Raw genomic sequence first — 19,844 nt, 5'->3', positions numbered from 1 at the left:
AAGGGGATGCCAATAAAATATAAGACTGGGTTGCTGTGAGTTTTCCAGGCTGTATGGCTATGTTCCAGAAGCATTCTCTCCTGACTTTTCACTCGCATCTATGGCAGACATTCTCAGAGTTTGTGGGGTCTGTTGGAAACTAGGCAAGTGTGGTTTATATATCTGTGAAATGTCCAGGGTGGGAGAAAGAACTCTTGACTCTTGGAGGCAAATGTGAAGGTTGCAATTGGCAAATATAAGACTGTTGTACTTGTATTTGAAAGTCAAGTAACCCTTTCAAAGGAGACCCTGGTGGCGTAGTGGGTTAAACTGCTGAGTTGCTGAACTTGCTGACCGAAAGTTCACCGGTTCAAATCTGGGATGAGCTCCCACTGTTAGCCCCAGCTTCTGCCAACCTAGCAGTTCGAAAACATGCAAATGTGAGTAGATCAAATAGGTACACTCTGGTGGGAAGGTAATGGTGCTCCTTGCAGTCATGCTGGCCAAATGACCTTGGAGGTGTCTATGAACAATGCTGGCTCTTTGGCTTAGAAATGGAGATGAGCACCAACCCCCAGAGCTGGACCCGACTGAACTTAATGTCAGGAAAAACCTAGTACAGCTCAGATGATGATGATGATTATTCAGTTTGAGACGTTTTCCAAGTTCAGGACTCAAAACATTCAACAGTTGTTTTTGTTGAAGTCAACATTTCTCATAACATAAATTTAGAAATTGATAAACCATGGTATAATTTGGATGACATGATTTTTTGTTTCCTCTTTTTAAAATGCACATAGTTCAGCACTGTTTGGCGACTCGACAGAAAACTCTTCGCAACCCCATTTGAGGTCACAACCCATGTTTTAGAAGGAGATCCTGCATTGAGCAAGGGGTTAGCATAGATGGTCCATGAGGTTACTTCCAATTCTATCTTTCTATGTTTCTGTGACCTCACCTGCTCTTGGTGAGACTTATGACCAGCCTAAAGGCTTCTCTGTGCAAGCAGTTCTAAAACTCTACACAACTCTACAAAAAGCACCCTTATACATCTAAATTTTATAGTCTGCTGCATCTGAAAGGCTGGAACAATGAGAGTACAAAACATGTTATTTAAATATTTTGAAAATCCTTGCCTGCCCTGGTGTGTGAGTCCTAGTTCCTTCATAATGTCAGGGTTGCGTGTTTGTGCCAGTAAGTATAAGTCAGGTCTGAGTTGCCTCATCCATCTTTCATTATGTGTGTTCCATATTAGTATTCCAAAATAAGCACCCAGGGTGTTGGGTAGGTTTTAAAATATCAGATTCATAAATACACATTTAGCCCGCATTTTTTGCAGTATGGTGAATGGTTTTGCATGCCACAGCACTCACCTTCAGATTGGCCTTTTCCTTACCTGTGAGTATTGATCTGCTTTGAGAGGGAATGAAAGTACAGGAAAGAGGTTGGATAGAAGGTAAAAGATTGAACTCTGTGAACATTTGTAAACTGTTGGCAAAAGGTCTTCAGTGAACATGTCAGAGCAACTAATGTAGGCAGGGCTTGATGAAGGGAGACATATCAGGAGTGTTGAATTAATCTGTGAATTACAAGCATAAAGATTTTAGCTGAAGCTTTTTGAGCTGATAGGGTCACCCAGGGACAATGTGTGGGAGAATTAAAATGAGTGAGATAAGGAGAGATAATATTTAGACTAAGATACAAAGCAAGATATGAAGAGTGAAAGAGAAGAGGAAAATGAGGAGAGTGTAGATCAGAGGTTCTCAACCTTCCTAATGCCTTGACCCCTTAATACAGTTCCTCATGTTGTGGTTACCTCCAACCGCAACATTATTTTCATTGCTACTTCATACCTAATTTTGCTACTGTTATGAATCGTAATGTAAATATCGGAAATGCAGGATGTATTTTCATTCACTGGACCATATTTGGTACAAATATCGAATACATCCAAATTTGAATACTAGTGGGGTTGGGTGTGTGTGTTGATTTTGTCATTTGGGAGTTAACCTACAATCCAAGAGCATTCTGAACGTCACCAACAATGGATTTGAACCAATCTTGGCACACAGAATTCCCATGACCAAGGCAAATACTGGAAGGGTTTGGTGGGAATTAACCTTGAGTTTTGGAGTTGTAGTTCACCTACATCCAGACTCAAACAATGATGGATCTGGGCCAAACTTGGTATGAATCCTCAATATGCTCAAATGTAAACACTGGTGGAGTTTGGGGAAAATAGACCTTGACATTTGGGAGATGTAGTTGCTGGGATTTATAGTTAACCTACAATCAACGAGCATTCTGAACCCCACCAACAATGGAATTGAACCAAACTTGGAACACAGAACTCCCATGACCAACAGAAAAAGCTAGAAGGGTTTGGTGGGCATTGACCTTGAGTTTTGGAGTTGTAGTTCACCTACATCCAGAGAGCACTGTGGACTCAAACAATGATGGATCTGGACCAAACTTGGCATGATGTATTATTTTTAAATATATGATTTGGACATCGATGGCAGGTTCTCAAGTCCTGTTATTTTACCTTTTCATAGTATACTGTGGTACTAGGCTAAAGCAAACTTGCAAATATATGCGGTTTGGTGGCATGTTAGGATTTCATCCATTTTATTTAAATGTATATGAGTTTGTAGTTCTTTTTGAAGACCGCTATGACTGGTTTTCGAAAAAGGGATACCGAGATAGCATTGCCCTTTATGGAGGAATCTGGTTAGAAACCCCTTCTTGCAGTCCTGAAATAAAACCAAACAAAAGGTATACCTCTGGGATAATCTTGCACTGACATAACCCATGAGATTTTGCAAATTGCAGTGACTGCACTAAGCTACTTATTGTCCTCACTTGCCATCTAGATAGGCAAGGATAAGCCTAGAATGTATTCAGAGTGATGTCTAGCAGAGCAAGCACACGAGCTGCTAGGAATAAGCAAGGATGTGCAGAAAACAATTGATTCCTGTAAGTAAATATGTCATTGTGTAGTAAAGATTAGAACTGAGTCAGACTATGGTTAGCCAGCCATATTCACTGTGGTTAGGGGCACAGGATCCTTGTGAAAGTGAAAACTGAATTAAATCTTTGCTATATTTTGACCTGAAAGAATGCTTCTCTAGGAATTTTTAGGTCCTGCATGATTCAGATTCTGGAGGAAACTGACTCTAGCATTGCACTGGAAGACCTATAAAATAACAGAGATGTGTTTTCTTTAGAAATGTTTGGTTCCTCCAGGATTACTCTGTGGTTCCACAACTATCCAAACAAATTGTCCTCCTAACTTTCAGCATTTTTTTTGCACTTGTTGGTAATATTCCTATTGCTTTGATGTTCTTCTTGCCCTTTCTTCTTCCTCCTCATTCTCACGTCTTGGTTTCCCTCACTGTGGTTTAATCCTACTGGCTCCTGTATTTTAAGTGGCCTGTGGGTTCAAATTTTGTGAGCCCTGAGAAGCCTCCAGAAGTCACCAAAACAATTCACTTAAAATGACCCCAAACTGCAGTTGAATATGATGGTTTTTTCCCAAGTGCATCTCTCCTTGAATAACAGTTTATCCATATTCACATTCATTCCCTCCAAAACACATATGAGAAAAGGCTGTTTTAGTATGAACCAGAAGTTACCACTAGAAGTGACTTTTTGTTTTGCCTTGTAGCTTATTTAACTCTTTCAAATTAATATTTTTAATATGGTACTTGAATTGTTGTTTAACTTCTGTATCCTCCCTTTTTTTTCTTAATTTATTTTCTGAGATACCTTGGATCAAACATTGGGAGAAAGGCTAGCGCAGTTGTGGGAAGACACATGGTTGATATTGCTAGTTGGCGATACTCAAATTGCACAGTAGAGAAATGGCTTTGCTTCAGGCCAGTTTCTATAAGAATGCATAAGCCTTGGCTGAGCCAGTAAATACATCCTAGCTATTTTGCATTTATCCTAACAACATAACTGTATGTTCTCTCTTTCTTGCAGCTGAAGAACAAGTTCATGAAGAAATTACCTCGAGATGCTGAGGCCTCCAATGTCCTGGTTGGGGAGGTAGACTTCTTGGAAGCCCCATTCATTGCCTTCGTTCGGCTGCAACAAGCAGTTATGCTCGGTGCTCTCACAGAAGTTCCTGTTCCTACTCGGTAAATAAGCACCCAGAGGTGTATTCACTCAGATTAAAGATGGGGAAGAACCTTTATTTAAATACAAAATGACAACTTTATAAAGTCAAGTGAAGATGACATCCATGCTGGCATCTTGGCACCTAATTTTGAGTACAGAAAACAGAAAAAGAGATAGTGTAGCCCTCAAAACAGCTTCTAGTTATTTTTATGCAGTTTCCCAACCAACACCTATTGAGGAAAGGCTTGTCAGCAGCAATAGTTGAACTTTAATGTACTCTAATGATTCTCTGCTTATAGTGCTACTATGAATAACCTTTTTGCTTATCACCCTCAAAGTGAATATTTGGCTGAACTTTCTGCCACTATATTCTGTTTTTTGCATGAACAACTGTGCTTACCCTGAGAGGTATACACTTCACTAAAACTTATCGATGTGTTCCCCAAAAATTCCCCAAAAATGTCCTTCAGATGTTTTGCTCTACAACTCCCATAATCCATTCATTATTTTTAGGGCCTTAAGACCACCTTGGAATCATAGAATCCTAGAGTTGAAAGAGACCTCATGGGCCATCCAGTCCAACCCCCTGCCAAGAAGCCTGAAAATTGCATTCAAAGCACCCCCGACATATGGCCATCCAGTCTCTGCTTAAAAGACTGTGAAGAAGGAGCCTCAGCCACAGTCCAGGGCAGAGAGTTCCACTACTGAACAGCTCTCACAGTTAGGAAGTTCTTCCTCATGTTCAAGTGGAATCTCCTTTCTGTCATTTGAAGCCATTGTTCCACATCATAGCTCCAGGGGTCTAGTCTCCAGGGCAGCAGAAAACAACCTTACAATACTGAGACTTATTTCTTGGAACATATAGACCTATTCAACTTGTATGCAGAACACATCATGCGATTTGCTGGGCTTGATGAATGCAAGGCTGGGGTTAAAATTGCTGGAAGAAACATTAACAACATTAGGTATGCAGATGATACCACTTTGATGGCCGAAAGTGAGGAGGAGCTGAGGAGCCTTCTAATCAAAGTGAAAGAAGAAAGTAGAAAAAGTTGGGTTGCAGTAAAACATTAAAAACAAGATGATGGCAACCAGACCGATTGATAACTGGCAAATAGAGGGAGAAAACGTGGAGGCAGTGACAGACTTTGTATTTCTAGGTGCAAAGATTACTGCAGATGCAGACTGCAGCCAGGAAATCCGAAGATGTTTACTTCTTAGGAGGAGAGCAATGTCCAATTTTGATAAAATAGTGAAGAGTAGAGACATCACACTGGCAACGAAGATCCGCATAGTTAAAGCAATGGTATTCCCCGTAGTAACCTATGGATGTGAGAGCTGGACCATAGGGAAGGCTGAGTGAAGGAAGATAGATGCTTTTGAACTGTGGTGTTGGAGGAAAGTTCTGAGAGTGTCTTGGACCACAAGAAGATCAAACCAGTCCATACTTCAGAAAATAAAGTCCGACTGCTCACTGGAGGAAAGGATATTAGAGGCAAAGATGAAGTACTTTGGCCACATCATGAGAAGACAGGAAAGCTTGGAGAAGACAATGATGCTGTGGAAAATGAAAGGAAAAAGGAAGAGGGGCTGACCAAGAGCAAGATAGATGGATGGTATCCTTGAAGTGACTGGCTTGACTCTGAAGGAGCTGGGAGTGGTGATGGCTGACTGGGAGCTCTGTCATGGACTGGTCCATGAGGTCATGAAGAATTGGAAGCAACTGAACAAATAAGCAACAACATAGACTTAATCATTCGGCTCATTGAGACAAATGAAACTTACAGAATATCCTCATATATAAGTCTTCACATTTAGTCAACATTGCATCTCCCAAAACATGATTAATTTATCCATAGGTCAGTGTAAGAACTGTACCTTAACTCTTATCAAAAAAGGAACCATTTCCTTCTCTGAATCGAGTGATGAAAGGCAGGAGCTTGGTCTATCCTCAGAGAACGTGAAAGAAACACCAACCCTTTCTACTTTCTGCACCATGGTGCCACTTCTCACCTTTTTGAATGTCTGGGTGGATAAATGGTAGTGGTGAGTGACTCTTTGATGCTTCTCCTCAAAGGAGCACAAAGCGAGCAGAAGAGAGTAAGTCCTTCTTTTAGGTTCTCCCAAGGACAGACTAAGCTCTCATCTTTTGCACTCTACTCAGAGAAGGAATAGTACAGTTAATACTGTACTTTAACTTTTATCATAAAAGGAACCAACCCTTTTTGAATGCATGGGTGGCAAAATGACAGCAGTTGGGGGCCTCAAGGCAATGTTGCCACTTTCCCCTCTCAGTGATCATGCCAATTTGTCTTTGTGGGAATATTGGACTGTCATATATTTCTGTGTACTACTTTGAGGCAAGAGCTCACTTATAAGTTTCTAATGTAAATAGTCCAATGAACTCTCCAAGTTTTTAACATTGGTTATGTACATTTTAAGCTCCATTGCTTCCATTTAATTTTTGCAGTATGTATATCAGGACTGTTGCAAACTCCGGCCATCCAGGTGTTTTGGATTTCAAGTCCCACAATTCCTAACAATCTCAGGCCCCTTCCTGAGGCTGTTAGGAATTGTAGGACTTGAAATCCAAAACACCTGGATGGTCGGAGTTTGCCCAGGCCTGATGTATATTGCATCCAAGGAAGTAAGAAAAATTCAGAGTGATAACCATATTTGTTTTCCTTTCCTTCTCTCTTCCCACTCCTCCACTGGCTCCTTGCATTTAGGTTTCTGTTCATTTTGCTGGGTCCCAAAGGCAAAGCTAAATCGTATCATGAGATTGGCCGAGCCATTGCCACTTTGATGTCTGATGAGGTAATCTGCCTTCCATGTTGATGAGTATAGTTTACTTTGCATTAGGCGTCACTTAGATCATCTCTTCCCTACAATTACAAACATTGTTTTTCTTGCATTTCCTGAAAGCATTTGGTGCATCATTAGAGATGGGGATTTCGAGAGGCCACTCGATACATTACATTGCAGCAAGAGTGAAATTGTCACTGCATGACGGAGAACCACAGTTAGTCCTGCCTCTTGAGTGTAGAACTTGATGTGACTGGTGGCAGTTCTGTGTCTTTGAACTAAGATTTATTTTCTTGCTTAAAGAACTTTACAGAAATTTGGGTTGTTGTGAGTTTTCTGGGCTGTATGGCCATGTTCCAGAAGCATTCTCTCCTGACATTTGGCCTGCAGCTATGGCAGGCATCCTTAGAGGTTGTGAGGTCTGTTGGAAACCTGTGGCAGGCAACCTCTGAGGATGCCTGCCATAGATGCAGTGAAACATCAGGAGAGAATGCTTCTGGAACATGGCCATACAGCCCGGAAAACTCACAACAACCCAGTGATTCCGGCCATGAAAGCCTTTGATAATACATTACAGAAATTTATTTTTGGCTTTAAAAATATTGTTTTCTGTTGGTCTTGAAAGAGTTTGCATTTGCTCAGATTCCATCGCTAAACTACAATAGCTGCTGCCTTGTTGCATGGACTTTTTGGAAATTAGAAACATTGGGTGAATTCTTTTTTCTCTTTTTGATCAATCAGCCATTCCTTCTCTGTCTGTTATCTGTGTATCTGCTTTGCTTTACAAAGGGGAAAGACCCTAGTGTAAGGTGGAGACAGTTTTGCATAAATTACGGAAACCCGGAGAAAAAGGCAAAGAGCTTCTTATCTCATTCTGATGCCGGAGGTGAGGAATCTGATGGAAGCAAGTGGCTTTTTACTAGAGTATGCCAACATATTTTGTTGAGAACAGGACAAATCAGAAATATTACTCTATGTAACACGATTTTTGTTCCTGGGTTATAAATGCCATTTCCTAATTGTTTCTATCATAAAAAACATGGGTAAGGTTTATTCAACTGCAAAAATGTTGTCTTTGCAGGACATCCTGCAGCACATTTTGCTATATTTTTTCAATGAATATCTCATAGAACAGACATGGGCAAACTTTGGCCCTCCAAGTGTTTTAGACTCCAACTCCTACAATTCCTACCAGTTGGGAGTTGAAGTCCAAAGCAACTGGAGGGCTGAAGTTTGCCCATGCCTGCTATAGAGTCTCAACCAATTCAATGTTGTTTGTGCCAGCCACAAAAACGAAGTTTCTGGAGTATAACAACTACTTTCGAAGTAAGTATCACACAATTAAACAGGAATAACACTTTCAAACCAGCAACAGGTTTTTTTTTCAAATTTTGCTACATAGTGTTATTCATAGGCAGGCATGTAGCCGGGGGGGGGGGGGGGGGGGAGCTTGAGGGGCTTCAGCCCCCCCCCCCCCAAATTTTCAGGGTGGTCCGCGAGAAGGCCTTACTGGTACATCATTTAAACATTTATGTTCATTCATATCATTATCTGATCACCATGCTCAATATATCCCATATGCATGGGGGTATTGGGATAACAATACAAAAGGTTTGCTAGGGTAGATTCTCAGCACCCCCAAATCAAACTCAGCCCCCCCCCCCCCCATGAATCAAACTCAGCACCCCCCGAATCAAAATCCTGGCTACGGGCCTGTTCACAGGGCTTATCTACATTGCATTTCTACCCAGAACTGGACCAGAAGTTGCTACTGAATGTCCAGATAATATCTTTAACATGGGATAAACCAGGTTGCTTATTACATCTTAAAGGCTAACACAACTTAAATGACTAAACTTTCATGGACTGCAGTCCATTTTGCCAGATGCATGGAGTATGTCAGATACATCAGATGAAATAAGCTGGAGTCCATGAAAACTTATGGTAGATAAACCTTACGGCTCTGTAAGATGCGACAAGATTCTTTATTGTTTTTGTTTCAGTAGACTAATATGGTCACCCCTCCCCTTTGTTCAAAACCTTTTCTTTGGTTGTAATTCTTGTCCATGCTCCTGACCTGCTTTCTGTCATTTCTTCTGTATCCATGGTTCAAAAATATCCCAGTTGGGCCTGAGGCTGGGAAAGGATTGTAAGGGAAAGATGCCTTATTGGCTAGTGAAGGTTTGTTGGGGATAATGCTCCATAACAAGAAGGGAACCATCGTTCTATGGTAGAGCCTATGTTTTGGAAGTAGTAGGTCTCAGATTCAAATCTTGGTATATCCAACTTAAAAAGATTGCCTGATATGAAATACTTATTCCTGTAAAATTGGCAGGCTGCTGCCAGACAGAGTAAATTGTGCTGGATTAAACAGATCTCTTATAAGTTACACTATTGCATACTACTGCAGACAATGATGCTGGGGAAAATGGAAGGAAAAAGAAAGAGGGGTCAACCAAGGGCAAGATAGATGGATGGTATCCTTGAAGTGACTGGCTTGACTCTAAAGGAGCTGTGGGAGGTGACGGTCAACAGGGAGCTCTGGCGTGGGCTGGTCCATGAGGTCACGAAGAGTTGGAAGCAACTGAACAAATAAACAACAACTGCATACTTGTACAAAGACATGTTTGAAGCAACTCTGTCGTTTTCTCCTCCCGTTGCAGGTATTCCACGACATTGCCTATAAAGCCAAAGACAGGCAGGACCTGATCGCTGGGATTGATGAGTTCCTAGATGAAGTAATTGTACTTCCTCCTGGGGAATGGGACCCTGCCATCAGGATAGAGCCCCCCAAGTCCCTCCCCTCATCTGACAAAAGGTACCAGAATTGCATGCTGTGTGTCTTATTGTGGTTGTTGAATACAACATCTTTGTATTTTTGATGCTGTTGAAGGAGTGACAGTATGACGACATATCTATGGGTCAGAGATGCATATCTATCAAAATATGTCAGCCCTAGGAATTTTCTAGGTTTTCCTGGAAGCTCTATTGCATGCTTCTGTTGGAAGTTATTATACCGTTGCGTTGGAAGACCTAGCAAATTCTTAGAGAGGATATTAGGAAACTCGATGGTAACTTCTAACAAAGGTTTTTTTGGGCTATATGGCCATGTTCTAGAGGCATTCTCTCCTGACGTTTCACCTGCATCTATGGCAAGCATCCTCACTACCTCTGAGGATGCTTGCCATAGATGCAGGCGAAACGTCAGGAGAGAATGCCTCTAGACCATGGCCATATAGCCCGAAAAAACCTACAACAACCCAGTGATTCTGGCTATGAAAGCCTTCGACAATACAAGTTCTAACAAACATTCATTTTGATAGGGTTTGCTATTGTCCACAGTTTTTTGTTTCCAAAGTAAGTTCAGGAATGTATCCCTCATGGATATTGAGGTCCTACTCCTTATGAAATCTAGGCCATTGAACTATCAAAGATATGCTGATTTGCAACCAAACCAGCACACTTTCTGGCTTTAGAAGAAGTTGCTGGACTTATCAGCCTGCAAAATTGTGTAGAATTAGGCCTCTGAAGGTTTTCTGGTTGGTGTCAGGCCTTATGCTTATAATGCTTTGGGTGCTTCTGTTTCTATTGCCATTCACTAAAATTGGTCATGTTATTGACAACCCTACAACTTTCTAGCCATTGATGGGAATTAACATAGAAAAGTAGGTGAGCTGTATTAGCAGAAAATCAAGGATATAGTTAAGATTGGCCAATCTATTTACTTGTTTATGCTTCTTTTGGATGGGAAAGCTAGACAACAAAGAAAATGGACAGAAAGAAAATAATTTCATTTGAAATGTGGTGCTGAAGGAATGTCTGTGGATACTATGGATTGCCAGAAGGACATAGAACTGCTATTTCTACTGACTGACACATGTAAAATGTTGATAGGCTAAGAGAGTATGATGTGCTTAAGGTCACTCAGTAGGTGTCCATGACTGATTGAGGATTTGAATCCTGGTCTTCAAAGCTGTAGTCCAACCCCATGCTGACACTCGTCTGTATGCTAGTTCTCTATTTCTGTCCAGCATTTAAGCCCTATCAATTTTTTTTGTTTTATACAGGAAAAACATGTATTCAGGTGGTGAGAATGTGCAGATGAATGGAGACACGCCTCATGATGGGGGAAATGGAGGTGGTGGACATGGAGATTGTGAGGAATTGCAACGAACTGGCAGGTATGTCATAAAAAGTTGTGCCATTTTTATTGATTTATGCAAACGTGTATGTCTTACTTTCCTCTTTCCTTTCTTTCTTTTTGACCTTGACTTATGTAATTATGATATATATTTTCCCCTTTGTTCAGATGTTTTGGCGGTTTGGTCAAAGACATCAAGAGGAAAGCCCCTTTCTTTGCCAGTGACTTTTATGATGCATTCAACATCCAAGCACTGTCTGCCATTCTCTTCATCTATCTTGCTACTGTAACTAATGCCATCACTTTTGGAGGCCTGCTGGGAGATGCAACAGATAACATGCAGGTGAGTCATGATATAATAATACTATTATACAATGTGGAGCTGCCGGTGGCACAGTGGGCGAAACTGCTGGGCTGCTGAACTTGGTGACAGAAAGGTCTCCGATTGAAATCTGGGGAGTGGAGTGAGCTCCCACTGTTAGCTCCAGCTTCTGCCAACATAGCAGTTTGAAAACATGGAAATGTGAGTAGATCAATAGGTACCTCTCCAGAGGGAAGCTAATGGCGCGCCATGCAGTCATGCTGGCCACATGACCTTGGAAGTGTCTATTGGGAGGGGAGAGGCTGACTACCCACAAAAGGCACAACAACCAGCCTCCTGACTGCTGATTCTCCCCCTCCTCCTTCCTACTCCTTCCCCCTCTGCCTTCCCACTGAGCAGAGCCGTTCCATGTGGTGTCTGGAAGTGTGGGTGCCTTGGTGTCTTTGTTTTTAGGCCTGTTCCTGGGGTTATTTGGGGGTGTTGATTCAGAAAATTGCATTGGATAGACCACATCAGCTCTAGATTATTAAATATGGTCTTCTGTGGACAAGCAGATGGCAACTAGTGGAGTGGATAACATATGTTCAGTATCAGAAACTAGAGTTGATGTGGTTCCAATGCACTTTTCTGAATCAGCACCCCGAATAACCAAATCGAATCTAAAGTTGACCAAAAACTGATTAATAACCCTTTTGGTACTAATGTTGGAAAGTGGTCCCTGGTCAAGTGGTCCCTGGTAAAAAAATAAATTGGGAACCATTGATCTAGAGCAGTGGTTCTCAACCTGTGGGTCCCCAGGTGTTTTGGCCTACAACTCCCAGGAATCTTAGCCAGTTTACCAGCTGTTAGGATTTCTGGGAGTTGAAGGCCAAAACATCTGGGGACCCACACGTTGAGAACCACTGATCTAGAGGGCGATGAAAAATATTCTGCACATGTTTTTTGCATATCACTGTCCTCATTATTTTTCCAAGTGTTTTCAGGTGCAAGCCTCCCATTCAAAATAGGCTCAGGTTCTAAGTCCAGGTGGGGTCTGTCTATTAAGCCTTGAAATATTACAACTATTGATTTAAGCTAATGCTGATATTTCTACCAACAAAGACTACTGTTCATAAAAACCAGTTTACCTTCAACACAGGAAGACTCATTGGCCTGCTTATAGTGGTAAAGAAAAAAAAATCCATTCCCATATTCAGTCTTCAACAAACGTAAACAAAATTAATCTCCTTGAATGAAACTTAAGGAGATAGGAAAATAAACTTTTCTCAAGTGTTCTGAATGCTGCTCTCAGTGTCAAGGAAGTTTGCTTAACAAAGACCTCCCTGTTTCCTTTACATCATGTAAAACTTCCTGGTTTGCAGGATCCTGTTCCTGTCGTTTTTAAAAAATTAGGTCCTTTGTTTTGTTGTTATTTCTCGATCCTGGTGACCGTAGCTTGTTCATTTCCTTATCACTGCAAACAAGACTTTCTAGGAAAGTAAATTTCCTCAAAACAGTGTTCCACAATTCTATATATTCCATAAATTGTAGACATAGGTCAGTATGAGCACTGCTTCAGATGTACCATAGCCATTTATGATTGCACTGTCCAGAGTTTTGCTTTGATAGATAGAGGATGTTTTCTGCGAATACAGCGGATGGCTTTGGTTCCTGGGCCTTGAATCGAGGCTTAATGATTCTGAGAGTAGGCGTCTTTTGGTCATGCAGTACTTCAAACTGTGTAAATCAAAAGGAAAAAATTCCTGGTTTTTTGTTTATTCACAAAACAAATAATTGCTTCTCACTGCAAATATCCTTCAGGCATTTCATAATAGTTAATGTGCAAAATAAAATCCAAACAATTATTCTTTTTGAAAAAGAGCAGGAGAAATAAGATCATTTAAAAAGATCTAGCTTTTCTTTTAAAGAGCTGTACTGGATACTATTAAAACATTATAGATGCATGACTGACTGATACCTGACAACAGGTGGTATGAAGCAAACCTTTCCAGAGAAGTACTCATTTTGAGTGCCAATTTGAAATTCCTTTAGAACGGGGATGGGCCGGTAGGCTGTTAGGAATTGTGGGAGTTGATGTCCAAAACACCTGAAGGGCCAAGGTTTGCACATGCCTGCTCTTGAATTTGCACAAGTTAGTTCCTGGAAGTAAGAAGCATCTTTTCCTGCAATCCCTCTACAGCAGTGGTTCTCAATTTTCCTAATGCTGTGACCCCTTAATACAGTTCTTCATGTTGTGGTGGCCCCCAACCATAACATCGTTTCCATTGCTACTTCACAACTGTAATTATGCTACTGTTATGAATCGTAATGTAAATATCTGATATGCAGAATGAATTTTCATTCACTGGACCAAATTTGGCACAAATACCCGACATGCCCAAATTTGAATACTGGTGAAGTTGGGAGGGATTGATTTTGTCATTTGGGAGTTGTAATTGCTGGGATTTATAGCTCACCTACAATCAAACAGCATTCTGAACTCCACCAACAATGTGATTGAGCCAAATTTGGCACACAGAATTCCCATGATCAACAGAAAATAATGGAAGGGTTTGGTCAGCATTGACCTTGAGTTTTGGAGTTGTAGTTCACCTACATCCAGAAATCTCTGTGGACTCAAACAATGATGGATCTGGACAAAACTTGGCATGGATACTTAATATGCCGAAATGGGGAAAATAGACCTTGACATTTGGAAGTTGCAGTTACTGGGATTTATAGTTCACCTACAATCAAAGTGCATTCTGTACCTCACCAATGATAGAATTGGGCCAACCTTCCCACACAAAACATCCATGCCTTGAAGGGACTCGTTGGCACGAGCCTCCCTCCCAGCTCATATTCTCTCCCTCACTCACATATGTGCACCATGCTGCCATGCGCCAAGCACCCCTGCTCTCCCCTCCCTTTTTGGAGTCTCAGAAACAGCCCTCCCCTTGCCTGAAAGGCCAGCCAATCATAGCATAGGAGGGCCATCTGTTTCCAAAATTTTGCTGTCTTTTTCCAAAAAGGAAGAGAAGGACAGGCAGAGAGATCTTCAGTTTTCTCTGCCAAAGGGGTTCCTAAGACTGTCAGAAATATATGTTTTCTGATGGTCTTTGGCGACCCCTCTGAAACTCCCTCGTGACGCGCCCAGGGTTCCTGAACCCCAGATTGAGAAATGCTGCTCTAGAGATTTGAAAACTTCATTTTTGTATTTCAACTCCCAGCTGTGGGCAGCATCTTTGACCATTATTTCCCAATGTGCAGTGTAGTTAAATACAAGGCTGCTGTTAGTACTAGCAAAGCTAGAAGAAGCTATATATTTGGATTTCAGCTCTCAGAATCTCCCACCTAACATGGCCACTTGACATCAGAAAGCAGGTCAGATATAGGATCTTAATCATGATTTTAAGCAGTACATGGGCTCTTTCCATATTTCTTAGAATATGTTGCAAGAGTAATTAAAGTGAAGTTAGTGGCTCCTAGGCAGAGTTTGGAAAAGTTGCTATTTTGGACTGTTGGAATCTTTTTTGGTGCAATTCTAAGAAGTTATGCCCTTAACAGTATCTGACATTTCCATGCCCTGCTCTTAAAGCTATCAGATGCATTACAGAGAGGCGCCAGGTGAAGGTTAGGATCCACATGCCACTCAGATCCTACTGAAGTCTGTGTGTTGTCCTTTGAAAAATGTAATCCTCTCTTTTATTGCTTCTGCAGAACAATAACTTCTGCTTCTAAGAATGTTGTTTACATTTAATTAAACCAAATAGCTCAACCAAACTGTTATATCCAGCATTCCTTTTATATCCCCATCCCCCTGAAGCATAACGTTTGTAGAAACTTCGTGAAGTATCTTTTCTGTTGTTCCTCCTGTTTCCAAAACAATAAAAGGAAATTATGGTGTCTATAACAGTTGGAATCTGTGATTTGCCATCAAGGACACTTTATGAAGTCCTTGCTTGGCATGGCAGTATGGTACAAAATAGATCTCTTTGCTTTGCACTTGGGATTGTAGCAGAAAACACTATGTGTTGTTGAAGGCTTTCATGGCCGCAATCACTAGGCTGTGAGTTTTCTGGGCTGTATGACCATGTTCCAGAAGCATTCTCTCCTGACGTTTCACCCACATCTATGGCAGGCATCCTCAGAGGTTCTCCCACCCTGGACATTCCACAGATATATAAACCCCACTTGCCTAGTTTCCAGCAGATCTCACAACCTGCCATAAATGTGGGCGAATCATTAGGAGAACATGGAACATGCCTATACAGCCTGGAAAACTCACAGCAACCCGGAAAATACTATCTTTTTGGGGAAGAAAAGATCTTATGGTAGCCTTCTTCAATCTGATACCTTCTAGATGTACTGGACTACAACTTCCATCATTCCCAAGGATCAGTCAGTGTTGATGATGTTGTTTAGGAATTGTAGAAGTTGTAATGTATTCATCTGAAGAGTAGTAGCTTGGTGAAGAATTAAAGAAACTTTCTTAAGAAACATGGGTGTATAAGAATCTATTTCTTGCTAGGTATGAAAATAAATCTCCTCTCACTTGCACCCTGTTCCTGGTTAAGAAAGGTTTTGGACTTCAACCCCCACGATTCCTAACAAAAGAAAGGTTATGTGGAGAGAGGCTATTGTACAGGAACATTTTCACATGCATGGACCCAGAGGGATGTTAGTAATGCCACCTCATGGATGATATATAGAGAGGGTATTGCTTGTGAAATTCAAGGAAAAACAGAGCAACAACAACAATAAATTGGTTAGCTGCTCCTTTTCATGGCTCGAGGCGGTGTCCAACACAGCTAAAACATATTACCATAATGACTATTAGTAATGTGGTGCAATATTTTGAGTGTCGCACTACAACTCTGGAGAACAGGGTTCAATTTCTGTTTGGCCGTCGAAATCTACTGGGTGACCTTGTACACATCATAGAGTCTTAAGTCTTAGAAAACCCCATGTTAGGTTCGCCTTAGCATGGCCATAAGTCAGAAATAACATGAGGGCACACAACAAAAATTAATCACTGAACCTCTTTGTAAAATCCATCTTTCGGTGATGATGTACTGAGTGAAGAAGTACTTTAGTTTCTCTTTCTTGAATTGCTCACTATTCAACTTCATTAAATGACCTAGTATCAAAAGCAACATTGTGCACATGATGCAGAATTTTCAAAACTTTTGTTAATTCCCTCAACTTTACTTTTGTTATGTGTTTTTAAAGCTATTTGCTACAATGTATTGTCAAAGGCTTTCATGGCTGGATTCACTGGGTTGTTGAAGGTTTTTCAGGCTATATGGCCATATTCTGGAAGCATTCTCTCCTGATATTTCACCTGCATCTATGGCAGGCATCCTCAGAGGTTGTGAGGTCTCACAACCTCTGAGGATGCCTGCCATAGATGCAGGTGAAAGGTCAGGAGAGACTAGAACATGGCCATATAGCCCGAAAAACCTTCAACAACCCTATTTGCTACAACTTTTGAGATTATTCTTGGCCATTGCTTGCCTGCCAGACCCACAACAACTGGCAAGAGGTATATATTTGCCATAATATGACAAAGTATATGATACTTAATTATTTTGAATCAGGATAAATCTGGAGTTCTTTGCAAACCTTTTTAAAGAATCCAACCTACATAATTTCATGTTGTCAGCAAACTTGGTGACCTCACTGCTGAACATATGGTTCTAAATAGCCCGTGGGCCCTTGCAAAGAATCCTGGGAATTATTGAGTTTCTTTTTTAAAAAAAGAATGCCACCAGCCCTCAGGGTAATAGAAAGACATTTTAGGATCACCCAGTTGTTATGCTCTTAATAGTTCAACAGAAGTAAAGCAGAGACAGCAATAAAAAGCAATCTTTCATTTATTAGTTTTTCATGTTTTACTGAATTAAAAGTAACCCTTTGAATGTTTAGGATTCCTTTGAACATCTTTGTCCCTTTGAAGGGCAGCAGTTCTTGGTCTCTTGATCTACCTGGAATACACTGTGGAAAGCAGGTTTATTAGATTGTTGTAAGTTTTTCAGGCTGTATGGCCATGTTCCAGAAGCATTCTCTCCTGATGTTTCGCCTGCATCTATGGCAGGCATCCTCAGAGGTTGTGAGGTCTGTTGGAAACTAGGAAAATGGGATTTATATATCTGTGGAATGTCCAGGGTGGGCGAAAGAACTCTTGTCTGTTGGAGGCAAGTGTGAATGTTTCAACTGGCCACCTTGATTAGCATTTAAGGGACTAGCAGTTTCAAGGTGTAATTTTTTACTGCCTGGGGGAATCCTTTGTTGAAAGGTGATTAGCCATACAGCCCCCAAAACTTACAACAACCCAGTGATTCCAGCCATGAAAGCCTTCGACAATACAGGTTTATTAGGATCTCCATAACAGAATGGACACAGCAGTGGAAAACTGCAGAGTTTCTTTTCTCCATGCTTAGATTGTAATGTGTATACTATGCATTATTATTTATTTACATCCTGCCTTTTTCTTGTCATGGGGCCCGAAGCAGCTTGCAATTATACAATCCAGTTATAATGTTTTTATTTATTTATTTATTTATTTATTTGCTATACTTGTATACCGCTGTTTCTCAGCCTAGCCGGCGATTCAACGCGGTTTACAACAAAATACAACAGTCAACAGTATACAATTTAAAACCATAAAAGCATGATACATAATATTCGCACATCAATAACAATCCAATGCATCTCCTGACTAAAATCGTGATCCAGTTTCGTCGTCCATATTACCAATCCTTTAATCATTACATTCATTGCACCGAATTAACCAAATGCCTGTTCGAACATCCAGGTTTTTAATCTTCTACGGAACACCATCAGCGAGGGGCTGATCTTACCTCCATGGGAAGGGCGTTCCATAGCCGAGGGGCCACCACAGAAAAGGCCCTGTCTCTCGTCCCCGCCAGCCGCACCTGTGAAGCAGGCGGGATAGAGAGCAGGGCCTCCCCAGAAGATCTTAGGGTCCTGGTGGGCTGATAGGCCGAGATACGTTCGGATAGGTAGGTTGGGCCAGAACCGTTTAGGGCTTTAAAGGCCAACGCCAGCACTTTGAATTGAGCCCGGTAGCCGATCGGCAGCCAGTGGAGCTGGTGCAGCAGAGGAGTTGTATGCTCCCTGCGCTCCGCTCCTGTTAGTATCATGGCCGCCGAACGTTGGACTAATTGGAGCTTCCGAGCCGTCTTCAAAGGCAACCCCACGTAGAGAGTGTTGCAGTAGTCTAAACGGGATGTAACCAGAGCGTGGACTACCGTGGCCAAGTCAGACTTCCCAAGGTACGGGCGCAGTTGGCGCACGAGTTTTAACTGTGCGAATGCTCCCCTGGTCACCGCCGAAACCTGAGGTTCCAGGCTCAGCGATGAGTCCAGGATCACACCCAAACTGCGAACCTGCGTCTTCAGGGGGAGTGCGACCCCACCCAACACAGGCTGTAACCCTATACCCTGTTCGGCCTTACGACTGACCAGGAGTACCTCTGTCTTGTCTGGATTCAATTTCAATTTGTTCGCCCTCATCCAGACCATCACAGCGGCCAAGCACCGGTTCAGGACCTCGACAGCCTCCTTAGTAGCAGGTGGAAAGGAGTGACAGAGTTGGACATCATCCGCGTACAGATAACATCGCACTCCGAAACTCCGGATGATCTCACCCAGCGGCTTCATGTAGATGTTAAACAACATGGGAGACAATATTGAACCCTGAGCAACCCCACAAGACAAAGGTTGTGGGGTTGAACAGGAGTCTCCCAGTAACACCTTCTGAGACCGACCCTCAAGGAATGAGCGGAGCCACTGTAAAACAGTCCCTCCAAGACCCATTCCCACGAGGCGTCCCAGAAGGATACTGTGGTCGACGGTATCGAAGGCCGCTGAGAGGTCCAGCAGCACCAACAGGGACACACTCCCCCTGTCGAGCTCCCGGCGCAGATCATCCACTAAGGCGACCAAGGCTGTCTCGGTACCATGCCCCGGCCTAAAGCCAGACTGCGCCGGATCCAGATAATCCGTGTCTACCAAGAATGCCTGGAGTTGTGAGACCACCACACGTTCCAGGGCTTTGCCCAAAAAGGGGAGATTGGAAACAGGCCGATAGTTGACGAATTGAGTGCGGTCCAGTGATGGTTTTTTCAACAGCAGTTTTATTACAGCTTGCTTTAAGCTGGCTGGAATTTTGCCTTCCCAAAGGGAGGCATTAACCACCACCTTCACCCACTCGGCCAATCCCCCTCTGGCCTCCTTCAGAAGCCAGGATGGGCAGGGGTCTAGGATTCTTCCAAGCACCTTGTCCACATCCTCGGGTTGCACCAATTGAAATGAATCCATCAAAACCGGACAAGCAGATGTACAATGATAATGTACAATCTAAGTAGCCACCCTGAGTCCGATTGTGAGAGAAAGGAAAGAAATCAATCAATCAGTCAAACAATATGGTCCCCATATCCGCTAGTCTGGCACCCGCAGTTTCACTTACCCA

General features: G+C 42.0%; 1 protein-coding gene across 8 annotated transcripts in view; it reads left to right on the top strand.

Annotated features, from left to right (window-relative positions):
* The window catches only part of SLC4A4 (solute carrier family 4 member 4), a 306,105-nt gene that overhangs the window by 227,709 nt on the left and 58,552 nt on the right, over window positions 1-19,844 (top strand). For all 8 annotated transcript variants that reach the window (XM_067468560.1, XM_067468558.1, XM_067468557.1 and 5 more), the window contains 5 exons: window positions 3,964-4,121; window positions 6,831-6,918; window positions 9,570-9,724; window positions 10,974-11,087; window positions 11,216-11,390. In XM_067468560.1, the coding sequence (XP_067324661.1) occupies window positions 3,964-4,121; window positions 6,831-6,918; window positions 9,570-9,724; window positions 10,974-11,087; window positions 11,216-11,390 (690 nt within the window). The remainder of the gene's footprint in view (window positions 1-3,963; window positions 4,122-6,830; window positions 6,919-9,569; window positions 9,725-10,973; window positions 11,088-11,215; window positions 11,391-19,844) is intronic.

This window comes from Anolis sagrei, chromosome 5 (genome assembly GCF_037176765.1).
Source record: "Anolis sagrei isolate rAnoSag1 chromosome 5, rAnoSag1.mat, whole genome shotgun sequence".
NCBI classification, from domain to species: Eukaryota; Metazoa; Chordata; class Lepidosauria; order Squamata; family Dactyloidae; genus Anolis; species Anolis sagrei.
Note: the sequence above shows the minus strand (reverse complement) of the source record. Positions and strands in the feature narration are given on the sequence as shown.